The sequence below is a fragment of the Alligator sinensis genome, unplaced genomic scaffold, assembly GCF_000455745.1.
Source record: "Alligator sinensis unplaced genomic scaffold, ASM45574v1 scaffold280_1, whole genome shotgun sequence".
Taxonomy (NCBI): Eukaryota; Metazoa; Chordata; order Crocodylia; family Alligatoridae; genus Alligator; species Alligator sinensis.
The window spans coordinates 6243864-6266917 of NW_005841835.1; the positions used below are offsets into that span (position 1 = coordinate 6243864).

The 23054-nt window shown below is 42.8% G+C and overlaps 1 protein-coding gene across 8 annotated transcripts in view; it reads left to right on the top strand.

Moving 5' to 3' along the window:
* The window catches only part of SNX6 (sorting nexin 6), a 47684-nt gene continuing 24630 nt past the window's right edge, over nt 1-23054 (top strand). For 3 of the 8 annotated variants that reach the window (XM_025201645.1, XM_025201665.1, XM_025201660.1), the window contains exons 1-10: nt 1-99; nt 3764-3951; nt 4154-4212; nt 8630-8734; nt 9440-9550; nt 11170-11355; nt 12560-12697; nt 13584-13707; nt 15129-15224; nt 17234-17339. In XM_025201645.1, coding sequence (XP_025057430.1) covers nt 12639-12697; nt 13584-13707; nt 15129-15224; nt 17234-17339 — 385 coding nt within the window. In that variant the 5' untranslated portion in view covers nt 1-99; nt 3764-3951; nt 4154-4212; ... (2 more) ...; nt 11170-11355; nt 12560-12638. Of the gene's footprint in view, nt 100-1090; nt 1207-3763; nt 3952-4153; nt 4213-8629; nt 8735-9439; nt 9551-11169; nt 11356-12559; nt 12698-13583; nt 13708-15128; nt 15225-17233; nt 17340-23054 lie in introns of all 8 variants that reach the window. The other 5 variants (XM_025201662.1, XM_025201672.1, XM_025201653.1 and 2 more) reach the window with 4 other exon arrangements.

Genomic DNA, 23054 nt, shown 5'->3' on the forward strand with positions numbered 1-23054 from the left:
CTTGTGCGCTTTGTTCCCCCCCCGTGTGCGCCCGCGGCCCTGGCGGAGCAGGAAGGCTCGGACGACGGCCCCGATTTCCTCTCGGAGGAGGACCGCGGGGTAAGTGCCGCCGCGGGGGCCCGGACGTACGGGGCGGGCTCGGGCTCCGGCCGGGTCCCACCTGCTGCGCCCCCCGCAGCACGGACGCGTTGCTCGGGGTTACTGGGCGCGGGAGGGTGGTGGGGGGGCTCCCCCCCCAGCTCTGCCCCTGCCCGGGCTCCTTGAGATTGCCAGTGGGCCCCAGTCTTCACCCAGAGCTGGGGCCCGGGCAGCAGTTCAGAGCTGTGCCCAGGGGACAGCTGCTGGGGTGGGTAGTGACACCAGGGCATGCTGTGGCTCAGCCTTGGGTCCCTTCCTTTCTCATCACCCTTGGTCCAGCAGGCTTTCTGCTCCCTGGCTCTGCTTCTTCAAACCGACTTAGCCCCATTACACCCGTGAAGTGGATGCGCTTACATTGGTATCAGCCTTGTTAGTATTGATTCACCTTAGGCAGTGCCCTAGGAAAGATTGACCTCCACCCGCTAAGTTGGTTGAAGGTGTAAATCCGAGGGGAAATGAGGTGTAGGCTGGAGGTGGTTGTCAAAGGTGAGCTCACCCAGCAGAAACTAGGCCAATTGGGCCTGTCTTTTTGGCACCACTTTAGCCTTGTTCTGGTTTGGTGGCACTCCAGTCCCCTTCCTCAGCCTGATCTGCTTCTTTGCTTTCCGCTCACTGCCTTTCTTGCCGCTGTGCTGCCTGTCCCCTTTCCAGCATGTTGTGTGGCACACACAGAGGCTGCCCATGCCACTTTTGGTGTCCATGCCACGAGTTGGTCACCCGTGAGTTAGACAGAGCCCCTGAAGACTAAGAACTCGTTTTGTAAATGATGCTGAGGTTCTGAAATGCCCTGTTGATGGCAGAAAACATTTTACGGGCTGTGTGTTTGAGGCTTCAGGCATAAACTTTGAAGTGTGCTGACTGGGTTTTTTTCAAGTGAGGGATGAGTCATTTTGACCATTAATATTTGTACATGATATGACTTAATTGCATTTTATTCTATACCAATCCCCAGGAGGTCAAGAAGGAGGAGCATGTTGTGTGCTGCATTGTGTTATTGGTCAAGGGCGTTCTGGAGCTTTTGCCATATATAATTCTATTTAAGAATACAGAATAAACGGGAGAGGGCAGGTGAGGAGCATGACCTTTCCAGTGGACACTTGCAGTGCCAAGTACTGCAGAATCTTTTGATATCAGAGAGACTGATTTCTTAATTGTGTCCATTAGAGTTAGGCTCTGGAGCAGTGATTCTCAAGCAGGGCGCCAGCGGGTGCCCCACAATGTTAGCATTGTTAGTTGTGCAAACATGAGTCAGAAGATAAACTCAAAGTTTTCACGTGGGAATCCATAGTGTTGAAAACCTGTCCTGTTGTGGCCTTTCTGTGTTCTTTGTAACATTAATTGCTCTAGTATTTTTTGTATTCCAAAAAAAAAGTGAAAACTAAGAATTGGCATTTTCCAGGGGGGTGCTTTAAGTCTAAAAATGGTGGGACCTACTGCACTAAGGACAGGATTGTATTTGAAATGTATAGATTGGTTGTTTTTATTTTGGGGGGGGGGCGGGTTTGTGAAGTATTCAATATTGGCCACCACTGCAAGAAGATTCTTGTCTTTATATATCAGTAGTCTGTTCTTTTATAGAAAAACCTTATGTTTCTTTCCTACTAAAGCTACGGATACCTTTAGTAATAAAAAAAATCTTAATCAACAGTACTGCTTGTGCTACTGAGCAAATTAGCTGGCCAAGAGCAATCCCTTTCGCTTCCTCCAATATCCAGTGCTAATAACACAATCTCTCCACTTCCCCTCATGTTTCACCTGCTGTTCCTGTTTCTAGTGACGTTTTTCTTTGTCCTATTATTGTAAGTTTCCATGATTAACTGACAGGTCTGTGCTCTACAGGTTTTTGGTAGTGACCAATAAGGTAAGCATGCTTAAAAAGTAGAAGAGGGAAGCTGTTATAAATGACTCCAATTATGATTTTCTCTTTAGAACAGTATTAGCTTTTCTTGGTAGCAGGAAAATCCTACCCCCCTCTCCAGTGTTTTCATAAATAGATATTTCCCTCGTTCTGGGTTGAGTATATTTTTTGGCTATCTTCTTCCTGTACTTGTGGTAAAAATAAAGAGGCTAAGCTAGCCTCCTTAGTACAAGGCAGCATGCTAACCTGTGATTTGGCTAATTGACTTCTGAACTGGGTAGATTTCCTTTCCACTCTAGATGAGGGTGATTTCTTGTTCACAGCAAAATTACATTCTCTCTGAGCTATAAATATGTTGTATTTAGCCATTGAGGGGATAGGATCAGATGGGGAAGAAAGGAAGAGGTGTCTGTTGATACCATGAAGCAGGGGTGGCAGTGTTTTTGGCCAGTGCTGAAAACACCCCAGCCTCCACCCATGCTTCAACTTAGCATGCCAGAGACAGGGGAGCCACAAGGGGCCCGATACTCATTGCTGGCAGTGGCTGTGTGTGCAGCTTGGGGCAGATGGCAGGAGAGGAGCTGGGGTTGTGCTGCCCTGGCCCCTTCCCTGCTGTGGGCTGCGAGGTGCGCTTGCTCTCACTGCTGTCAGAATCCAGAGCCTGGTGCAGCTGTTTGCAACCTGCCTCCCTCCTGCTGCAGCTTCCCAAAGCTTGGGTCAGCTGTAACAGGCAGCCCCAAGGCTGCAAATGGCTGTGCTGGGCTCTGCAGCCTTGGCACTGGCTCCGTGGTGGTGGCTGCTGTGCGTGCACCTCTGGGTGCACGGCTGGGAATGGGCCTGGGGCAGCACAACCTTGGCCCCTCACCTGCCATTCACTCTAAGGTACGCATGTTGCTGCTGGTGGCATGGAACTCGGCCAAGGACTCTGGAGCCTGGTGCAGCTGTTTGTAGCTGTCCAGCTGCCTGCCACAGCTGGCATGGGCTCTGGGCAGCTGCAGCAAGCGACGGGCAGGCTGCAAACAGCTGCATGGGGCTCCGTGACACAGACTCTGTGGTGGCAGTGGCAGCACGTGCACCTCAGATTGGATGGCAGGGGAGGGGCCAGGGTTGTGCTGCCTCAGGTCCCTTCCTGGCCATGCTCCTGGAGACGTGCATAGCTGCCGCACTCACGGAGCTGATGCCAGGGCTGTGGAGCCCCATGCAACTGTTTGCAGCCTCCCAGCTGCAACCAGCCCAGGCTTTGGGCAGCTGCTGCCTGCCACAGAGCCTAGGCAGCTTGCAGCAGAGCTTGTAGCCTCCTGGCCACCTGCTGTGAGCAGCCCCAGCTCCGTGGCTGGTGGCAGCTGCCCAGAGCCTGAGTCAGCTGCAATGTGCTGAGGAAAATGGCCTCGTGTGCCATGCTCTGGCACCCGTGCCGTGGGTTGCCGATCCCTGCCATAGAGCATGATTCTCAAACCGTTAAATAGTGCCACCTGGACACTTTTCTGATGGCTTGTTATATGGATCATTTCAGAACAAAATTTGGGGAGTTAAGGTTGTGGTCCATGACTGGATTTCATTATAAATTGTTCTGCATAAATAGGCATTTGCAAAAATGACTTCCTAAATTGTAGCAGCACAAAATTGCTGCACTTGTTGAACATACTTTGAGTAGTAGAATTTCTACTTGTTTTAATGGCATTTTTATGTATACAGAAGTGTGTGCAAGACAAGTCTGGTATGGGGTTTTTTTGCTGACTGTTTCTTTTTAAATGTTACTAATTGCAGTTTAAAAGAAGCTAATCTAGTAGAGGCAACCCCCGCTTAGCGCTCTTAATTGGTTCCTGAAAAACTGAGTGTTAAGTGAAACCGAAAGTATTTGATGACCCAAGATGGTGACCGCAATTGCTTTTAATGACCCAAGATGGCAACCGCGAGCGTTATATTGAAACTCGCTGAGCGCTAAGTGAAATCAGGTATCAATTTAAAATGAGCGTTATAGCTAAATAGCGCCAAGCAAAACAGCATTAAATGGGGTTGCTTGTACTTGTTTCACTTAAATCATGAGCAAAAGTCTTCCCATGGGGTTTATAAGGTTATGACATCTAATGACCTTTCCTTGACAAATGTCATTGCCTGTTTTTTTTTCTCTTTTCTCTTTCTGCTCCTTTCACTAAGCTTTGAGTGCTTCTTGGAGAAGGGTTCATCTTGAATTTTTGGAAGGAGCTGAGCATCTGGTAGGCATTGGTATTGGTTTCTGCTGTGCCAAGTTCCTTCAGTATTGTGCAAGATGGTACTGTACTTCAGGCAATTTTCAGGTCCAGTTCCATCTCTCTAACATACCCCAACAACAGTTAGTCTTACTTTGGTTTCCACATCATATTTGGATTACTTCAAAGATTACTTTTGTGGGGGGCATAGTTTATCAGGTGGTATTTATATTGTGATTTCTCTAATTCATAGATGCTAGGGCATATATTGTTCTATGGGAAGTTCATAGATGCTAATGGCATATATTGTTCTATGGGAAGTTGTGTATGGGTATGCTGCATTAATTTGAAGTGTAGAATTAATGGCTCCTTGCAGATGTTAAAAAAATAACAAAAAAAACAGCAACCCAAAAATGGCACTTTACTGTAAACTCATTGCGCTCCCACGCTGAGTCCAGCACAACTAATGTACTGCCCAGAAGAGGCAGTGCATTAATTGGACCTGACTTGCCTGACATCTGTATAGATCGGGTGCCTTAGTGGGGCTTTTTTGGTGCTTTTATTGAATAGCTGATTGATTCAGCCTTAGATAAAAGCACCAAAAAGCCCCGCTGAAGCGCCCGATCTATATAGACACTGCGGAGCCAGGCTGAGCTAACACACTGCTGCTTCTAGTAAAACACTTTTTTTTTAAATGTCTGCAAGCAGTTGATGTGTGCAGCTTCGTATAATTGCATGCAGTCTTTCCTCCCATCTCTGCCCATCCCCCTACCATAAAACTCCAAATCAGACATTTCAGGCTTTCAGACAGCCGGCTGACTCGCACTGTCATTTAAACTAGACTTTGGAAGTCTGCACAGTGTCCTGGGTTCTTCCTTCTCCTGGCCCTAACTATCGGGAAGCCATCTTTTGAGGTATTTTTCCTCTCAAGTATTGAAGAAGTTGCCTAACTTCAGGATGACAGCATTGTTTGTGAACCAGTTCCAAATAATACAGTGAATTTCTGCATGATTCTCAAAAGTCCTTTAACTTTCTCTTTTGTCTTTGACACCTTGTACAGAATGCCTCATTTCCATTGCAAATGAAAATGGTCCCTGTTGCCAGGCAGGCTACATAGCATAATTTAACATATTATTAACCTCCCCAAGATTTATGTAGCGAGTACATTTTGTAAGGCAAGCTGTCCATTGCAGATTGTTTTAACGTGTTACTTGTAGTGTCCTCTTCGCTTTGTCTTTAAAATATCAAAGCTTGTTCAAAAAAATTCTATGGTTGAAGTTATTCATAAATCTAACTGGTGAAAAATGGCTTACTGATAGTTTGGCATTGTACAAAGCATGTAATTTAATGAAACATTTTAGCTGCTATTGTTTTGAACCTTAAAATCATATTGCTGCACTGTTTTTAGTTTTGTGTATGGGGAAAATGGTGAATGAAAGCAAGACATGTTAATATAGGTTAATTTTCCTAATTTTTGCTCTTTGAAAGGCAGCTTAAAAATATAGACTTTTTACCCACTGTTCTCTGAAACAAAATGATTAATGGATGGTAATGAGATTACTGTCAGAAAATGCATGTGTTATGAAATGCTTACAAAAATATTTTCTGTTGTGACACTATGCGTTTTGGACTTCAAAGTCCAGTATAAAAATGCCAGTCAGTTGAACTATTAAGGATAAAAATGCCTTCAGGAGAAGCTACAAGAGCAAAGAAAATATGATCGTTACATCCAAAAAGGAGGCATGTAAATAAAAAAAAAAATTGGTGGTGTAATTGGAGAACAATAAATTAGAAGGTTTTAAGTATACCCAAGTACTTTAAAAAAAATACTTGGATGCCTATTTGTTTCCAGCAATAATGAAGAACAGCACAAGAAACTGACCTTTCCCCCCCATCCTTAGAATAGATTGTCCACTCCTCTTGGCAAATGGATAGTCTCAGAAATACTATCCTACTTTTTCCTTGGTGGGAATGGACTTCCAACTTCATGTCAGTAGAAGGGACTGTTGTTGGGAAATCTGAAATTTTTCATGAGGATGCCAAGATGCTAGTTGGAATATCTTGAAGTAAGAGTGGGGAGAGCTGCCATGTCTTTGGATCCTTTTTTCCTTAATTGTGTTTTCTTTTCTTTTTGTCAGTTTAGAAACTGCAGTAACTCATGGAAGAACTTCCTTTCAGAGGGTTCACAGGCAGACTACACAATGCAAGGGCAGAAGTGACAGGCACTCTCTCCCCATTCTGATCTTCAGAGCCTGACATTATTTTTATGCATGCTAAGAGGCTTCTGTGGTGGAGGGAATTTTGTAAAGCTTGAAGTCCCCATCCTGCTCACAGGGGGGTAGGAGTTCTTCCAGCGCAGGTGGAGCATCTGGTCCCGAGTCTGCCATACCCAAATATTTTAGCCTAGATCCATGAAGACATTAAAATAATTGAAAATCTTAGTTTAAAAATTGAATTTAGGTTGTTTCTTGTTTGAAGACTTCTGCAAAAATCTGGCTGATGCACTGGTTTGGACCCCCAATTGGAATTACTTTACACATAATCTGCAGAAGACAAGAAAAAAAAGACTGGTGTTTATGTCCATTTTTTATGCTTCTGCATTAAGAAAATCTGAAACATTGTGCTTTTAAAAGCTCTCATCTTACTTCATGTTACCAGTATTATAAATGTAAAATCTGCCTTACTTTGTTGGGGGAGGACTTGGATCAGAGGCAGGCAGTTATTTTGGGTGGAGGGCCACTTGAAAAGGTTTGGTGAGATTTTGAGGCTGTGTGGGTAGCTCCACCCCTTGACAGTTGCCCTGCCCCTGGTTGCCATCTTGGGACTGGAAGTCCCATCCCTGATACTTACTATAACATACTTTAATTTTATTACAAAAACTAGCCAATTGCCTGTCCAGAATGATGGGGGGAGGGGGGTGGGGGGGAGTGCTGCCACCTAACACCCCGTTCTGCCTCTTGTAGGGAGCGGGGTGAGCAACTGGTGCCTCCCAAGTCTGGGGGGGGGGCACCAGCAGAGGCCAGCAACTCCCCCACCCTTTGTCTGGTCCATGGTGCGGCTTTAGAATCATGGTGGCACACCCCCATGCTTGGAGCACTCTGATTGGCTGTTTCTGTCAGCCAATCAGAGTGCGAATAAAGCGTGACAGACAGACAGACAGAGTTGGGCTTTTATTATATTAGAATATTTTTCCTGTGATTTGTATTTGTGTACTGTATATAGAGGTGATTGGATAATAACTCAAAAATAAATTCTTAGTCTTGCATAGTGTACGTGTTAGGGTGTGGGGGGGTTGTGGGGGCATGGCTGTGTGTGCAGGGCATAGGGTATATTGGGGGTTTGTGTATATGTGGGGGGTTGTAGAGTAGGGTGTGGGTGTGTGGAGACTCCCCACACTCCCCCTATGGCACAGCAGCAGGCAGGGACATTTGGGGCACTGGTGCCTGGCACAGGTGCTGGTGCCCAGTGTTGTGTGGCTCCAGCCAGTGCTGTGCATCACAGCGGGCCGGATGAAAGTGCCTGGCGTGCTGGATCTGGCCTGCGGGCTGTATTTTGCCCGCCCCTGACTTAAATACTTTCTCTTTGGTTTCTTAGCCCATAATTAAAGGTCTGGCGTGTTTGATATGTATTTTTGACAAATTACAAAAGGAATTTCTAAAAGGTGTGGAGGGTAGGTTGTAGCCGTGTTGGTCTAAGGACATAGGCAGACAAGGTTTCTTGGGTGAATCTGATATCTTTTATTAGACCAACCCAAATAGTTGGAAAATAATTATTAAGCAAGTTTTCGGGTTCAAAAACCCTTGAGCACACACCAGCTGCTGAAACTTCCTTAGCCTGACGAAGGGTTTTTGAACCCAAAAGCTTATTTAATAATTATTTTCCAACTATTTGGGTTGATCTAATAAAAGATATCAGATTCACCCAAGGAACCTTGTCTGTGTAAAAGGTGTGGATAAATTTGTGTATCGTAAACAAGCAAAAAGACAAAAATCTAAATCCCCCCTGCCCTGGCACCTTTAAAATTGTTTAATCTTATCACATGTTCTTTAAGTCTGTGTGTGTGTGTGTAAAAAATGTTAAGGAGGAAGATTCTTGAGTTTGTTTAGAATTTTTTGTTGTTACCGCTTTTTAAAATCTGCAGTGGATTTTGCTCTTAACTGCTGACAGGTTGAGAAATAATATTCAATAAATAGGCAAATGCTAGTAGTTGTACACAAACAAGGAAGTATAGTAAATGAAAGAGATGTGCTTTTGTGCTCTACAAGAAATGTATATTGGGATTTGTTTTCCCACAGGGAGTATTTTCTAATGCTGGTTTGTTCTGTCCATTGCAGTCTAAAGTTATTTGTGACAGTAGTTATCTTGGCTCTTGTTGATTGGAAAATAAAAAATGAAGTGCTATTTTTAGTTTTTGTTAAGGCTAAATTGATTTTTCTTTGTTTAGCTTAGAGCAATAAATGTAGATCTTCAGACTGATGCTGCCCTGCAAGTGGATATTTCAGATGCTCTTAGTGAGAGGGACAAAGTGAAGTTCACTGTCCATACCAAGGTAAAATGCAACATTGCACCCTAAATGAAATTTTCCTCTTCTGGTAATTATATAAAAAAGCATAGCTGCCTGTATAAAGCAAATGTGAAAAAAATCCCCCAAACAATTAGGAAATGAGGAAGTAACAATTTGTTATTGAAGGGGCACTATTAGGCCTAAAGTAATCAACAAAGAAGATTCAAAGTGTATTAAAAAAAATTGCTTTTGAAAGATAAGTTTTAGTTTTTAAAAACTGACTCCATTTTCTATGCATTACAGTATTCTGTCTTGAGAGCCCCACATTTATATTAATGGATTATTGGCATGTTTGCAACTGGAGCCTTTCCACAGACGCCTGTATTTTTCCCTGTGGTGTACATTCTATTTCTTTGTTGGTTGTTTCTGTCTTTCGTGGTGTTCTTCAGTATAGAGCTGTATTCAGTCTCAGATTTTAATTTCCAAAATAGTTGCCCAAGACCTCACGTTTTGTTTGTTTGTTTGTTTGTTTTCATAGTGTGCTTTGGCTTATTTGAGTACATGTTAATACAGTAAAATCAAACTAATATTTTATTTTCAAAAATGTTTGGGGGAGAAACTGCATCCAGAGTAATGATTTATCTTTCACAGTTGAAGGAAATTTTACTGTACTTCTGTTTGAAAGCTGTTTTTTGTAATGTAATATTCTTTCACTCTTAAAATAAATAACTCCTCCCCCTTCCTTTGCAGAGTTCTTTACCTAATTTCAAACAAAATGAATTTTCTGTTGTTCGACAACATGAAGAGTTCATCTGGCTTCATGATTCCTTTGTTGAAAATGAAGATTATGCAGGTTACATTGTAAGTATTATCCCCTTTTTATTTTGTGTGTCTAGATCTCTTGTGAAAAGTTATTATTTGAAGGCTTGATTAGCAGAAGTACTGAGTATCCATTTCTTCATTTAAAGCAAATGGGAGCTGTGGGTATTCTTTAAGCCACTCACATTACGCCCTCAAGTTACTTTAACAATTTTTAGGAATATCATTGTAGTCTTTCATTGTGTGTGTACATTTGCATCATGCTTGTTGGTTTTTTGTTTTGTTTTTGTTTTTGTTTTTACTCTTAAGAATTCGGAGCAGCTTAATGTTTTATTTTGTCCTGAGGCAGTTTAGTTTAAAACTTTGAATGCATAGAAAATGGACAACCTCTGAAACTTGGTGATATTGTTTTCAGGAGTTAATACTTAACTTACTGCTTTTAAGTTTCAAGTTTCCTTTGTGGCTGAAGGGTGGAGCATTAAGCTTCAAAGTCATTGCTTCTCTTGAATTTTCTGTAGGGAATGGTACACAATGAAATAAGCAGAATTCGTTTTTATGTCGGATTTATCTAAAGGCGAGGGCAAATATGGTCTAGAATATTACAACAAAAACTAATGCATAATTGAGATGGCTTTCCACTTGTGACTTAGTCTAGGCCTTCAGGGAGTGGATGTCCCTAGCATAGTTGCATGATGAAAGTGGCTGTTTAAAAAGCAACTAACAATGAGTTACTGTTATAATACAGGAATCTTAGATATTTAACTTGCTAGAGGCTTCTACATTTCATTGAATGCTCTTTTTAAAAACAGTATGTAACCAAAAAAAACCCTCTTGTTTTGGTAGTGCCTACAGCATATGTGTTGTGCTCAAATGCATATTGACAACACATTTTTACTGTTCATGTTGCATTTTACTCCTTTTTCACAATTACAAGTTAATTGGAAAGTAATCTCTCTCTTTTAAGATGATGTAAGCTATATAAATGGAAGTGTCTGACTGGTTTCTTAGCCTTTAAGACTTTCTTTGTATGTGGTATTAGATTATGGCGAAGTGAAAAGTTTTTCTTAAGAAAGTGCTTTCTGCTTATATGTTTAGACCGGGGGATAATTTGGTTCATTTACCCTAATATACTTTTTCATAGTAATGCAGGAACCATTTGGCTGAATTCTTCCACAAACAGTGTGCATCATAATACAGTTGAAAGTTTAGCTCAAAGTTTACTTACTGTACTATTCTTACTTTGTGTGATGTTAACTTCTTTTCCAGTCAATTTATTCTTTAATGCCAACAATTTTTCAATAACAGTTTAGCATGTGCAAACACTGGGAACAGTACTCCATGAGTCCTAGCTTTCCAGAAAATATGTATGGAGGATAGTAATTTCATTTTGGAAAATACTGTAGAGAAAACCTTCAAATGGTTGAATCAGGTTAATTCAGTGAATTAAATGCTGCTTAATTTATATAAGACTGTTGTGAAATCAGAACTTAATTTTTTAGTAATATGAAAAGAAACCATGACTAGAAAATGAAATATTAGGGCTCTGTGCTCCATGAATCATGCATAAGGTAAGTCGTCCTCTCCCTAGGTGTGTTAATGGGTTGGGGATGAAGATTTTGGGTCTAAAAATTATAAGCATCTTACTGTATCCTTATTTGAAGGGCTTTAACTTTGACTAAGAAGGTGAGGAATTCAAAAGTACTCCCTGATTGACTCATTTGACAGATCCCACCGGCACCACCCAGGCCCGATTTTGATGCCTCTAGAGAAAAACTACAGAAACTTGGAGAAGGGGAAGGATCGATGACTAAAGAAGAGTTCACCAAGATGAAACAAGAACTGGAAGCGTGCGTACCTATCATTCACTACTGTGTGTGGATTACAATTCACTTGAAGTGCTCTCTGCTATCTCATACTTTTGATCATTTCAACACAGTGATTCCTTCTGGAAGATACAGTTTTGAGTATCCAGAGTTTCCATATAACTAGTGTTATCTCAGTGATCATGATCAGAGCCATCAGGAAAATTGTAGAAATTATTGTCCAGAATGATGGGAAATCTATCGAGGGTATACATACTTGTTGAAAACCAAAAGCAAACAACAGTTTGTTCCTTAATTCATTTTTTTTAAAGCAAACTGTAAAAGACATATTGCATATTTTCTGACCTGCTTTTTGGTTTTCACTAGGTTGCTTACATGTTCAATTAATATTCTTTAGGTAATGCGCATTAAATGTAGTATCTCCGTTGTGAGGTATTGGAAAAATGCACAGTAGCTTATTTTAATGTGCATTAGCTAAAAAGCATGGTTTTTTTGCAATGCTTTAATGCACATTAATGTGACATGTAGACATGCCCACTATGTACTTATATAGACCTTTCTGTTGCACTGTATTTGGGAGCTGAGCTATTTTTGCTAGTAGCAACTGAAAATGCAGATTTTACATTCTACCTAGCAATTGAAATAGGAGAAGTTGAAGAGCTTGCAAAGCTGTAAAGAAACAGGGGCTTGTACAGTCACAGCTGCCGTCAGCTGTTTGTAAGCAGTCGCTGAATGGACATTTGATAATTGCTTAGACTTTTTTGAGGAGAATCCAGATTTAAAAAAAAAATGCATTTCTTGAAAATAAGGACACTCATAGTTGCACAATTTTAAGTGATTGAGAATTTGCTATAGGGCTTAGGCTGTACTATGTGACTTAACATGGAGTACTTTTCTTTTAGTCCTGCTTTTTTCTCTCTTGAGACCACCTCTTTATTCTTTTTTCTGCCTCACTGGTTTCATACCTTAAGTGCATGTTTACACTGCTACCAGACTGCTTCTCTCAAGTACTGAAGTGGTAGGAAAAGAATTTGAAAGTGGTTGGCAAAGGGAACTCCATTTGCCAACTTCCAACCATTGTGAGCAAGTGTGTTAATATCATGTTGGACCAGCGTGTGAGAGAGATGTCATAAGCCAGAAAACTGAAAATTGTCAAAACATAATAAATTTGGAAGAATCTGTGATTTTTCTGGTGGCCCTGATCATGATTCTCTTGTGGTCTGGTTAGGGGCTGGATAACACAGAAACCTTGGGTTTCTTCTACTGCCACCTTCATCCTCTGAATCCTTCTTTTCTGTCTACACTGAATGACTACTACTGTCACAGAGATCAAACACACCCCAACACTGGTCCTGCTGGTTTGCTGGTATGTAAATCTTATCCTTGCACATAGTGGAAGCAAAGAGTGCCAGTTATCATTACATTGTTAATTTGAGATGGGGAAGAAGGCTTCTTGTAATCTCTCTCCAAGCAACACAACTTAATAAAATTATCCATTCAACTGTAAAACAATCAACTATTGCAGCTTGTATTGATAAGAATAGATATTCTTCCTCTATAATTCTCTTCATCATAATTCTCAGTTACTCCTTTAAAACTCTGGTTGAACTGGGCAACTGAAAGCTCATCCTTATGAAACTTTCTTTTGGATCTGTGCACTAAGCTTAACATCTTAATGGTAGTTTTAAAGGCAGAAGCAAGCAAAAAAGCCACATAAATTTTATCTGACCTGCTCTATATTCTTTGATGTGAAATATGAGCTCAACTAAATGAACAAAATACAAACAACTGAGGTGGGAGCAAACAGATGGAGATGTGAAAGGAAGGATTTTGTAAATAAGGCTATAGAGTGACTGGTGTGGTAGTCTGCACTTTGTTAATTTTTTGATAATATATGGAAAGCTTAAATTTGGTCACATCTATAATATACTCATTGTGAAGCCAACATGCAGATTTCATTTGAATCCTGATTTAAAAGGCCTATATATACTTTTTTTACTATTTCTGGAGTCCTGCCTATATAGTATTGTAAAGGTATGGGTTTTTTTTCATGTTTTAGCATTATTATTTTTTTCACATGCACATTGTGTCATATACTGATTTAAAGTGCACTGGAAGCTGGAATAAAAACTTAGATACTTCAGCTAACACTTTTTTCTATAGATAAAGACATCTTAATTTTTTCAATAGGCTGAATAGAAATTTAATTGCTTCAGTTGGAAATTTTTTATTTCTTTTTTTGTTGTTTTCAGTGAATATTTGGCAATATTCAAGAAGACGGTTGCAATGCATGAAGTGTTCTTGTGCCGTGTGGCAGCACATCCAATTTTGAGAAAGGATTTAAATTTCCATGTCTTCTTGGAATATAATCAGGATGTGAGTATTGGAAGTTGCATCTGTAGTGAGAGTATTCAAGTTGTACTTTCATGATATGACAGAAATAAATAAGATTTCTCATTTCTTCAGGAAATTTACAGTGATTCCTTAATGTTAAACCTGTCTGGATTTAGAAATTCAATTAGCTGGTTCTGACTGAGTTCTTTCTCCTGCAGCTTGTGAAACTGGTATTCAGGAAGCAACTTAGACTTGTAGCTTGCCTATAAAATAAAATTTATGGGAGATTTGGCTCTGACTCCATAAGGTGCTTTAATTGCCCATTCTCCTAACTGAATTCAGGAAAAATAAAACATGGTGAAACAAATCTTCAGCGTAACTGTTATTTTTTTTAAAACTCTTTTTAATACTTGGGGGGTATTTCTGTCTAAGTCAAGACCTCTAAGAGAAATTTTTTGATTAAGCTTTTTGGTGGGTGAAAGATGCTTATTTTTACTAAGGGGAAGCTCTTAAGTAATATCACTTAAATGTTATGCCAGCATGGCATGTTTAGAAAACAGAATAATTTAGTGATAAGCCTATACTGGATCCTTCCTGTTGCATTTAACTAGAGTTGCTATCTTCATCCTGTGTACAGTGAGTTGCATTCTGATAGTGATATAAAGAAGTTGGTACTTAATATGTACCAGTCTTAAAGCCTAAATTCGACTTTTGAGATTTACACTATCTAAATACTGATTTCAGCAACCTTTTAATATAACCAAATGAAATATGACTTGTACTACCTAAACATTGAATCCTTAAAATTGAAAAAGGGATGGACTGAAAACAAAATAAAGCAATTTAATCAACTGAGTTGTTCAGCTAGAACAGTGGATTTCAGTTCTCTGGATTATAAATGGCTCCCTCATTGCCTAATGTAGAAATATCAATACTGGTTCAGGAATTCTGAATAAATCTAGAGAGGCTAAATGGACAGGAAGGATGTGGGGAGATTCTGTGGGAGGTTTGAGTTCAATGGTAGTGAGAAGGAAATGGATTACAAATTTCTGAAGATGATGGAATTGCTGTTGTAAGTAAGAGTAGAGTCTAGGGGCTTGTTCTAGCCTCTTATTATGTTTGAAAATATGTATGTAACTGAACTAACTAGAAATGTGAGGTGTATGCAAATCAATTTAGTATTTTCCCCAAACTATGAAGGTGCATGTTTTTATAACCCCGCCCCCAAACTCCTCCCCCCCATGTATTAGGTTAACTGCCGGTGATCAGATTCCTTTTAACTACTAAATATAGTAGTTTACTTTGCTTGATCCAGATTAGCAAACAGTGGGTGGTTAGACAGATGAAGCAAGACTGACAGAGGAGCTGTGTTTTTTGTTGAAATTTGCTTGTAGTTGTAGAGCAGAATTGCTGCTTTTCTTGCATTTGAACATGCTGACTTGAGATGTGATCTTATCTTTCAGTTGAGTGTTCGTGGAAAAAATAAGAAAGAGAAACTAGAAGACTTCTTTAAAAACATGGTTAAATCAGCAGATGGTGTCATTGTGTCAGGAGTAAAGGTGATTCCCTTCTTGGCTATTTTAGCTGTTTACTTTTTTTAAAATAATGTATTATAAGTTTAAGGTAAGTCTGAAATGGTTACAAAAATAGAGACATACCCTGTGCTTATCAGGTACATTATTACCCTTTTCCTTGGCTATATGTAATTTCAGTTTTACAAATGTGTCAGTGTTTGTTTGACAGCGGTAAAGAGATGTAAGTAGGTGAACTTGAGACTCCACAGGCAAAGTTTAAGTGAGTGCCTGGTCAGAAAACTAGTCTCCCTGAAACACCACCTTATTGAGACAGATGAGTGGTATACTGGGATCACTTTTGGTGGTTTTGTCATTCATGTCCCTCCCGCTTTGAATATTGAGGCATCCCTTTTTATTTGCTGGAAAAGGGTTCTCCTTCTACCCTCATTACTCCCACCTTTCAGAGCTGCTTGACTGCTGCTTACAGGAAGCTGTTCTTTTCCCAGCTTTATTTGGGTGGAGGGGGCATCTTTGTCCACCTACTGAAGTGGTACTTACTTTGATTTTACTTGTAGTTTCCCCAAATAGCAGTGTGAAACATTTCACTACTGTACAAGAGTTATAAATATAGAAGTGAATTTGACTGCTACTTTGTAAATTTTGCTCTTCATCAGCTTTTCAAACCTGTGAGTAGCTGTAGTCACTGGGACTATCTGCAAATCCAGGAAGAACATGATGAAGCAAATGGCACTTAATTAACTTTTGTCAAGATATCCTTGGTTCAGTGTTCATTGGAAATAAAATGCTTCAATAACAGAAATTTAAGGTCTGCTTAGTTTCTAACTTACAACCTGACTTAGTTTCTAGTAAAAGTTTCTCACTTGCTACTACCAAGTGAGTGAGTGGATATTTCAAGTCCCCTAACTTTCCTAATTGTGTGCTCTTGAAGAGACACTGGACATGGTGAATACAACCATGAATTGATCTTGGTGCAAGGGAATCCAAAGGGCAAGGTAGATAACAGCCTTTATTCAAGAAGAAAAATAAAACAGAATAGATGAGTGTCATTTTTCAGTCTTGTATGCAAGATTACATTAGGCAAATTTAATGTTATTTAAAAACATTTTGGCTTCTTCTTATCATTATAGTTAGTGTTTTGAAAGTGGTGTAGACCAAAGGTCTGACTATGCCTAGTAGCCCTCAGGGCTAGCATGGTTGAGTCATACCAGTTGATGGCACAGGAGTGTTGTGGTTTGCATCGTATCAAGCCACCTTTGACACCCCAGCTTGAATGACCCATGTACTGGGAGACCTGAATGATCAGGATCTCAGAGGAGTGCAGGGTTCCTGAAACTACAAGTGACACCATTTGACATCTTTATAAGTAATCCTTCTATGTAGTTAGATACCTGTCTATGAGGGCTTGAGCATACATACAGTTGAGGGATGGGAATATGTTTAATGAAGGATGACAACTGGTTTGGGTTAGAATGTAGCTGATGACCTAGAGGTGAAAGATACTTCTTGTAAATGAATGAAGAAACTCTCCATTTAAAATCTAAATTAATCCATATGCTCATCTTGACATTGGGATTCTAATATGTGTGTCTACACGAGATGCTGACTGCGCAGTAGCCTAATAATACTGTGCAGTAGCATATTAGCATTGTCCATGGTATGATGTGCTACTGCGCGGTATTATTAGGCTACTGTGCAGTAGCATCACTTAAGATGTTTGGTGGTGCTACTGCGCAGTAACTCTGGTTACTGTGTATTTATTATTTGTATAAGCAAGTGCTTATACAAGTACTAAATAAATGTGCAGTAACCAGAGTGTAGTAGCATCTTGTATAGACATGCCCCCAGAGTCTAAAATATTGCAAGAAAGGCTTCTACTCTTAAATCTATTATTTGACAAGTAATTAAAGAGAAACAGACTTTCATATGTGGCTTACAAAATGATTGTTTGCAGCGTAAATTATTTAACTTTATGCAGTTGTGGTGATTGCACAGACTATTACAAAATAGGAATAAAAGTCTGGTTTATCTTACAGGATGTAGATGACTTCTTTGAGCATGAAAGAACATTCCTTGTAGAATACCACAACCGAGTCAAAGATGCTTCTGCCAAATCAGACAAAATGACAAGATCGCACAAAAGTGAGTATTTTTCTTGGTAGAAGCCACATTAGTTCTGCCATATACTAAAAACTTTCTAATGCCTTGTGAAGATCAATAACCTTCACTTTACTATTCCCTGGATGTGAGAAATGTTCTAAAGTTCTCTGACTACAAGCTTTTGTGCAGACAGAAGTAAAAAAACTAACTTGCCATTGCTGTAATGTGTCTTGGGCCCCATCTACATGTGCAGGTAAAGGCACAATGGGCTCTAATGTGCAATCCACACCATTACACCTCCTGCTATACCACATGTGCATGGTAGGAAGCGTAATTGTGGGATTGTGCATTAGATCCCATTGCACCTTACTGCCGGTACAGGGGGAGCCTGATTATGGGCTCCCCCTGCACCAGCAAGAAGCAAGTTGCCCTGGCTAGGATCCCCACAGCTGAGTGGCTTCCAGCCACAAGGATACTCCATGTACCACCTGTAACTGGGAGATGCAGCTGCTGTGATCTCCCAGTCTCAAGGATATGTGAATAGGGTACCCATATATCCCAGATTTTATAGCCTTTCAGAGTCTGAGCTATTGGAGAAAATTTAAGCAAAAGTCCCAGTTTTGTGGGAACCTGGGAGCTGCATGGTCAAGACTGCGTGTGTGCTATGCGGTCCTGCCTGGTCCTGCTCCTGGTTGCTGCAGTGCTGATACATTGGAGACTGTGCATGTGTTTGTGTGTGTTTGTGTTGCAGTGGGCAGGGCTTTAGCAGTTGTCAGGGTGCACTGGACAGCCTGGTGCCTTTGTCATTGGAGCTGGGGTTGCATGCTTGAGCCAGGGATGGGGTGCTGGCTGGGCTGAGGGTGTTGAGTGGGCTCTGTGTGCCCTGCGCTGACTCAGGGCTCTGGCCCCACCCTGGCACCTGCAGCCACAACCTGGCCACGTGCTTCTGGGATGGCCCAGGCCAGCTGCATCACAACCCCCATGCAGAGAGCTCAGGCTGGCCTGGCTGCGCCCATGCCTAACCGGGGGAGGTGGAGTGCAAGGCTGGGGCTTGCTGTACCTGCCTGGCTCGGGGGCACGTGGCCATGATGCAGCTGCAGGTGCCAGGATGGGACTGGAGCTGTGAGTTAGCATGGGGCAGACTGAGCCTATGCAGCGTCCCCAGCTTGGCTGGCGCCCTGGTCCTGGCCCCAGTCCACGGCTCTGGCTCCAGTGAGACAGGCACCGTGCTTCCCAGCATGTCTTGGCCCCAGCCCACAGCCCTGGTGAGAGAGACACTGCGCTCCTGATGGCTGCTCTGGTCCTGCCTGCCTGCTGCCACACACTGCCCTGGTGTGTGTGCATGTGCCCCCTGGCCTCCCTATCCTGGATTTCCGTAAAATAATTATGGTCATCCTATGTATGAAGCCCCTTGGGGCTGGGAGATAGCAGCTGTGCCCTGTGGCTGCCAGGATTTAGCTGGATCCAGGACTGCTAGACTTTGCAGCTGTGGGGTGCCGCTGGGGCCTAGAGTTGGCAGGTGTTGGGGCTGAGAGTCCCTTCAGTTGCGGGACTTCCAGTCCAGTTGAATAAACTGGTTGAAATAAAAATATCCTACTATAATATTGGACAGCTTTATGCCTTTTGCCATCTCTTTGGAGAGAGAACTGAAAGTTGAATTTAATTGTTTAACACTTTTTTTTTCCTTGGGAGAACTATTGATTTTAGGATTTGGAGTTTGAAGGTGGATTGTACAGGTACTTTCATGACCAAATTGTATCATGAAGCTGTCCCTGACTAGAACAGATTTAGGTGCCCCTACAGTCACCTGGGCCATGCCAGGAATTCATTTCTTTATTCAGTAGCAAACACTTCAGCTACAGGAAAGCTGAAGTCTGTTTAGTTCTCTTCAACCAAAATGGCAGTAACAAGGGAGTGGAGAGGATTGGAGGACTTTGGAATGCCCAAAATGGGGAAATGCCAGCACTCTTAAGGCTCAGGAGGAAATACAAATATTCCATTTACTTGTACTATTGGTATATGAGTCAGCTTGAAACTTCTGGCAAGTCACGTTTGCTAGGATTGTGTGTATACTTACCTTCTCCTTGCTGTGAATGCCAGGAGTGTAGAGGAGGTGTGGAATTGCTTTAGTCTGCTTAGAGTGCAGTGCGCTGCTTCCTTCATTGGGTTTTGTCCTTTTGTCTTCTGGGGATTTTTGACTGTGAACAGATAAATATGCTTATTTTTGTAAAGAAACTTTTTTAGTGCTTGCATATTTTTCAAGTGGGGTAAGCTCTCTTTGGACTGCTTTACCTGGCATTTATTTCAGTATTATTTTATTTTTAAAAATTGGTCAGCAAGGCCAACTGTACCTTGTCATGCATCCACAGATGCATCACGAGCAGGTCCAAGGAGGTGATCCTCCCCCTCTATGCGACACTGGTCAGGCCGCAGTTGGAGTACTGCATCCAGTTCTGGGTGCCGCACTTCAGGAGAGATGTGGCCAGCATCGAGAAGGTCCAGAGAAGGGCCACTTGCATGATCAGGGGGCAGCAAGGCAGGCCCTACGAGGGGAGGCTATGGGACCTGAACCTGTTCAGCCTCCACAAGAGAGGGCTGAGAGGGGATCTGGTAGCCATCTGTAAACTGGCCAAGGGGGACCAGCAGGCAATGGGAGAGTCCCTGTTCCCCCCGAGCACTACTGGGAGTAATAAGGAATAACGGCCATAAGTTGACTGAGTAGATTCAGGATAGACATCAGGAAGCACTACTTCACATTCAGGGTGGCTAGGATCTGGCACCAACTTCCAAGAAAAGTGGTGCTAGCTCCTACCCTGGGGGTCTTCAAAAGGAGGCTAGACGATCACCTAGCCAGGGTCGTTTGACCCCAGCATTCTTTCCTGCCCATGGCAGGGGGTCGGACTTGATGATCTGCGCAGATCCCTGTAGTTGCCTGGGTTTTCCCTCTTCCCTTTTTTGAAAATGGGGTCCACACTGTCTTTCTTCTAGTCTTCTGGCACCTGGCCAGAGCACCACAAGTGCTTGTAAAGCTGTGCCAGGGGTCCCGCGATGCCCCCTGCCAATTCCCTCGGCACCCTGGGGTGGAGAGCATCTGGACCTGCTGATTTGAACACATCCAGCCCCTCCAGAAGTTCCCTAACTCGGTCCTCCCTGACCCTAGGCCTGGCGGAGTCGCTCCTGAGTCCCCCCCCACCGGGATACAGGATGAAGTCTTGGTCCCTACTCAGAAAAATGGAGGCAAATAATTTGTTAAAAAGGTCTATTTTTTCATCTGGTGCAACCACCAGATTGCCAAGTGTATCCTGCAGGGGCCCCATGTTGCCTGGGCCTTCTTTTTGCTCCCTATGTATTTAAAAAAGGATTTTTTGTTGTCCGTGATCCTTGTTGCTAACCCTAGTTCCGTCTCCGCCTTAGCCTTCCTAACAGCCTCCCTACATACTCTTGCAATGGAGGTATACTCCTCTTTGGTGATAGCCCCCACTTCCACTGGATGTACGCCTCCTTTTTTGCTTTCAGATGTTTCTGAATGCCTTTGGTGAGCCAAGGGGGTTTTGAGCACTCTTGCTCCCTTTGACTCGCGTTGGGACTGTCACCCCTTGGGCTCGGAGGATTGTCTCCTTAAGGAACCACCCACTTGTCTTGGACACCTAGTTCCCCTACTCTTTGGAACTGCAGTGCCTCTCCTACCAATCTCCTCAACTTGTTGAAGTTGGCCCTCCTGAAGTCAAGGGCTACTGCCTTGCTGCAGACCCTTGACACCCTACATTGGATGGGGAATTCCAGTAGGCGATGATTGCTATCGCCCAGGTGGTCAAGGACCTGGAGTCCCCTTACCAGATCATCGCCTGTGGCCAGGACTAGGTCCAGCAAGGCGTTCCCCTTGGTGAGACTGTGCACCGCCTGGGTTAGGTGGAGGTCTTGTATCCCAGCAAGGAACCTATGTGAGCAGTCAGACCTGGCTGACTGTTCCTCTCAGCAAATGTCTGTGTAGTTTAGATCACCCATGATGACCACATCCCTTGACTTAACTGCCTCCACAAGCTGACCCGAGAATTCCTGGTCCAGCTCTTCCCCCGGTTAGGTGATCTGTAGTAGACACCCACCGTTAAGTCCCTTTCTCCGCGACCCCCTTGTATTCTGACCCAGAGCACTTCAGCCTGCCCCTCCTCTGACCCCATCCTGTTAGTTGAGGACATGTACTGCTCTTTGACGTAGAGTGCCACTCCCCCACCTTTCTTCCCCATTCTGTCCCACCTGTATAGTCTGTAACCCCTAATGTTTACTGCCCAATCATGGGTTGCGTCCCACCAGGTTTCAGTGAACCCTACTGTGTCTGGGTTTGTACTAGCTATCCGGAGGGCGAGCTCCTCCTGTTTATTCCCCATACTTTGAGCATTAGTATAAAGGCGCTTAAGGCTTCCTATCGGTGCATGCCTTTCCCTTCCCCCAGATTCTTAGGACTGTCTGGACCCTTGTCCCTTACCTGGGTACCTCTTATGCTCATCCCCTGTCTTGGCTGGGAGGTGTCCTCATGTCCTCCTGTGGCCCCATCCTCCAGCGAAGCTAGTTTAAAGCACGCCATACGAGATCAGCCAACCTGGAAGAGAAGACACACTTGCCTTTAGGGGAGAGGTGAAGCCCATCCCAACCGAGCATGCCCCCTGCGTGAAAATGCAGGTCGTTGTCCAGGAACCCAAGGCCTACTTGGTGGCAGCAACTCTGAAGCTTCCAGTTGACTTCATTGATGAGGACTTCGTGACGCCGGCTGCGTCTACTTACTGGGAGAATAGAGGAGAATACCACCTGTGCCCCTTTGTCTGTGAGCTTGGCCCCCAAGGCCTCGTAGTCTTTCATGATATGGTCTGGGTTGCCCCTGGCCACGTCATTTGTTCCCACTTGGATTAGGACCATGGGGTACTGGTCCGAGGGTCGAATAAAGGCCAGGATCCTCTCTGTGACATCCTGAATCTGAGCCTCAGGCAGGTTACAGACCTCCCGTGCCATGGGGTTGGGTCGGCAGATGGGACCCTCTGTTCCCCTCAGGATGGAATCTCTGATGACGAATTTCTGTGCTAGTCACCAACTATTAGCTTGTGAAAATTTACAATCTTGATAGATGTTTAATCTTTCATTTTGCTATGAAACATGAAAAGGAAGAGGGAAATCTGTGAATCGTTTCTGAAGGAAGAAACACTTGAAAAATGTGTTGTGTGATCTGGTAGAACTGGAAGGCACTTTGATACCAGAGATTCTCTTGGAGTAAGATGCTGCTTTGAGGCCTGCCAGAAGTGGCATTGAAGTCCCTGGTCCTATTCAAATTTGAGATTATAAAGTTTGGTGACAGAGGTACATCTTAAAGTAGCACTACTTCTCTAGGAAAGAATTGGGGAAAGGACCATCTGCATTTCTTTGCAGCTAGCTAGCTGAGAGGAGTTTAGTCTCTTGAGCATGTCCTCTGCCCTGGGAAAATGTTATACTGTTCTATTTCCTCAGGTGTCAGATAGACACAAATATCTTTTTATAATCAAACATCAACATGAAGATTTCTTGGATTTCTGAGACTTCACATCTGTGGGAACTTTATTGCTGAAGGACAGCATATTGGTCAAGGCTTGAGGGTGTTGTTATTTCTGACTTGAGTTATCCAGATTCTGTTCTTGTATATCCTGCGACAGAGATCAGAACCTCAAATCCTTCATCTTAGTATCCCAGATCTCTTGTTTCAATTAGAGTGAGATTCTTCACCCAAACTTCTTA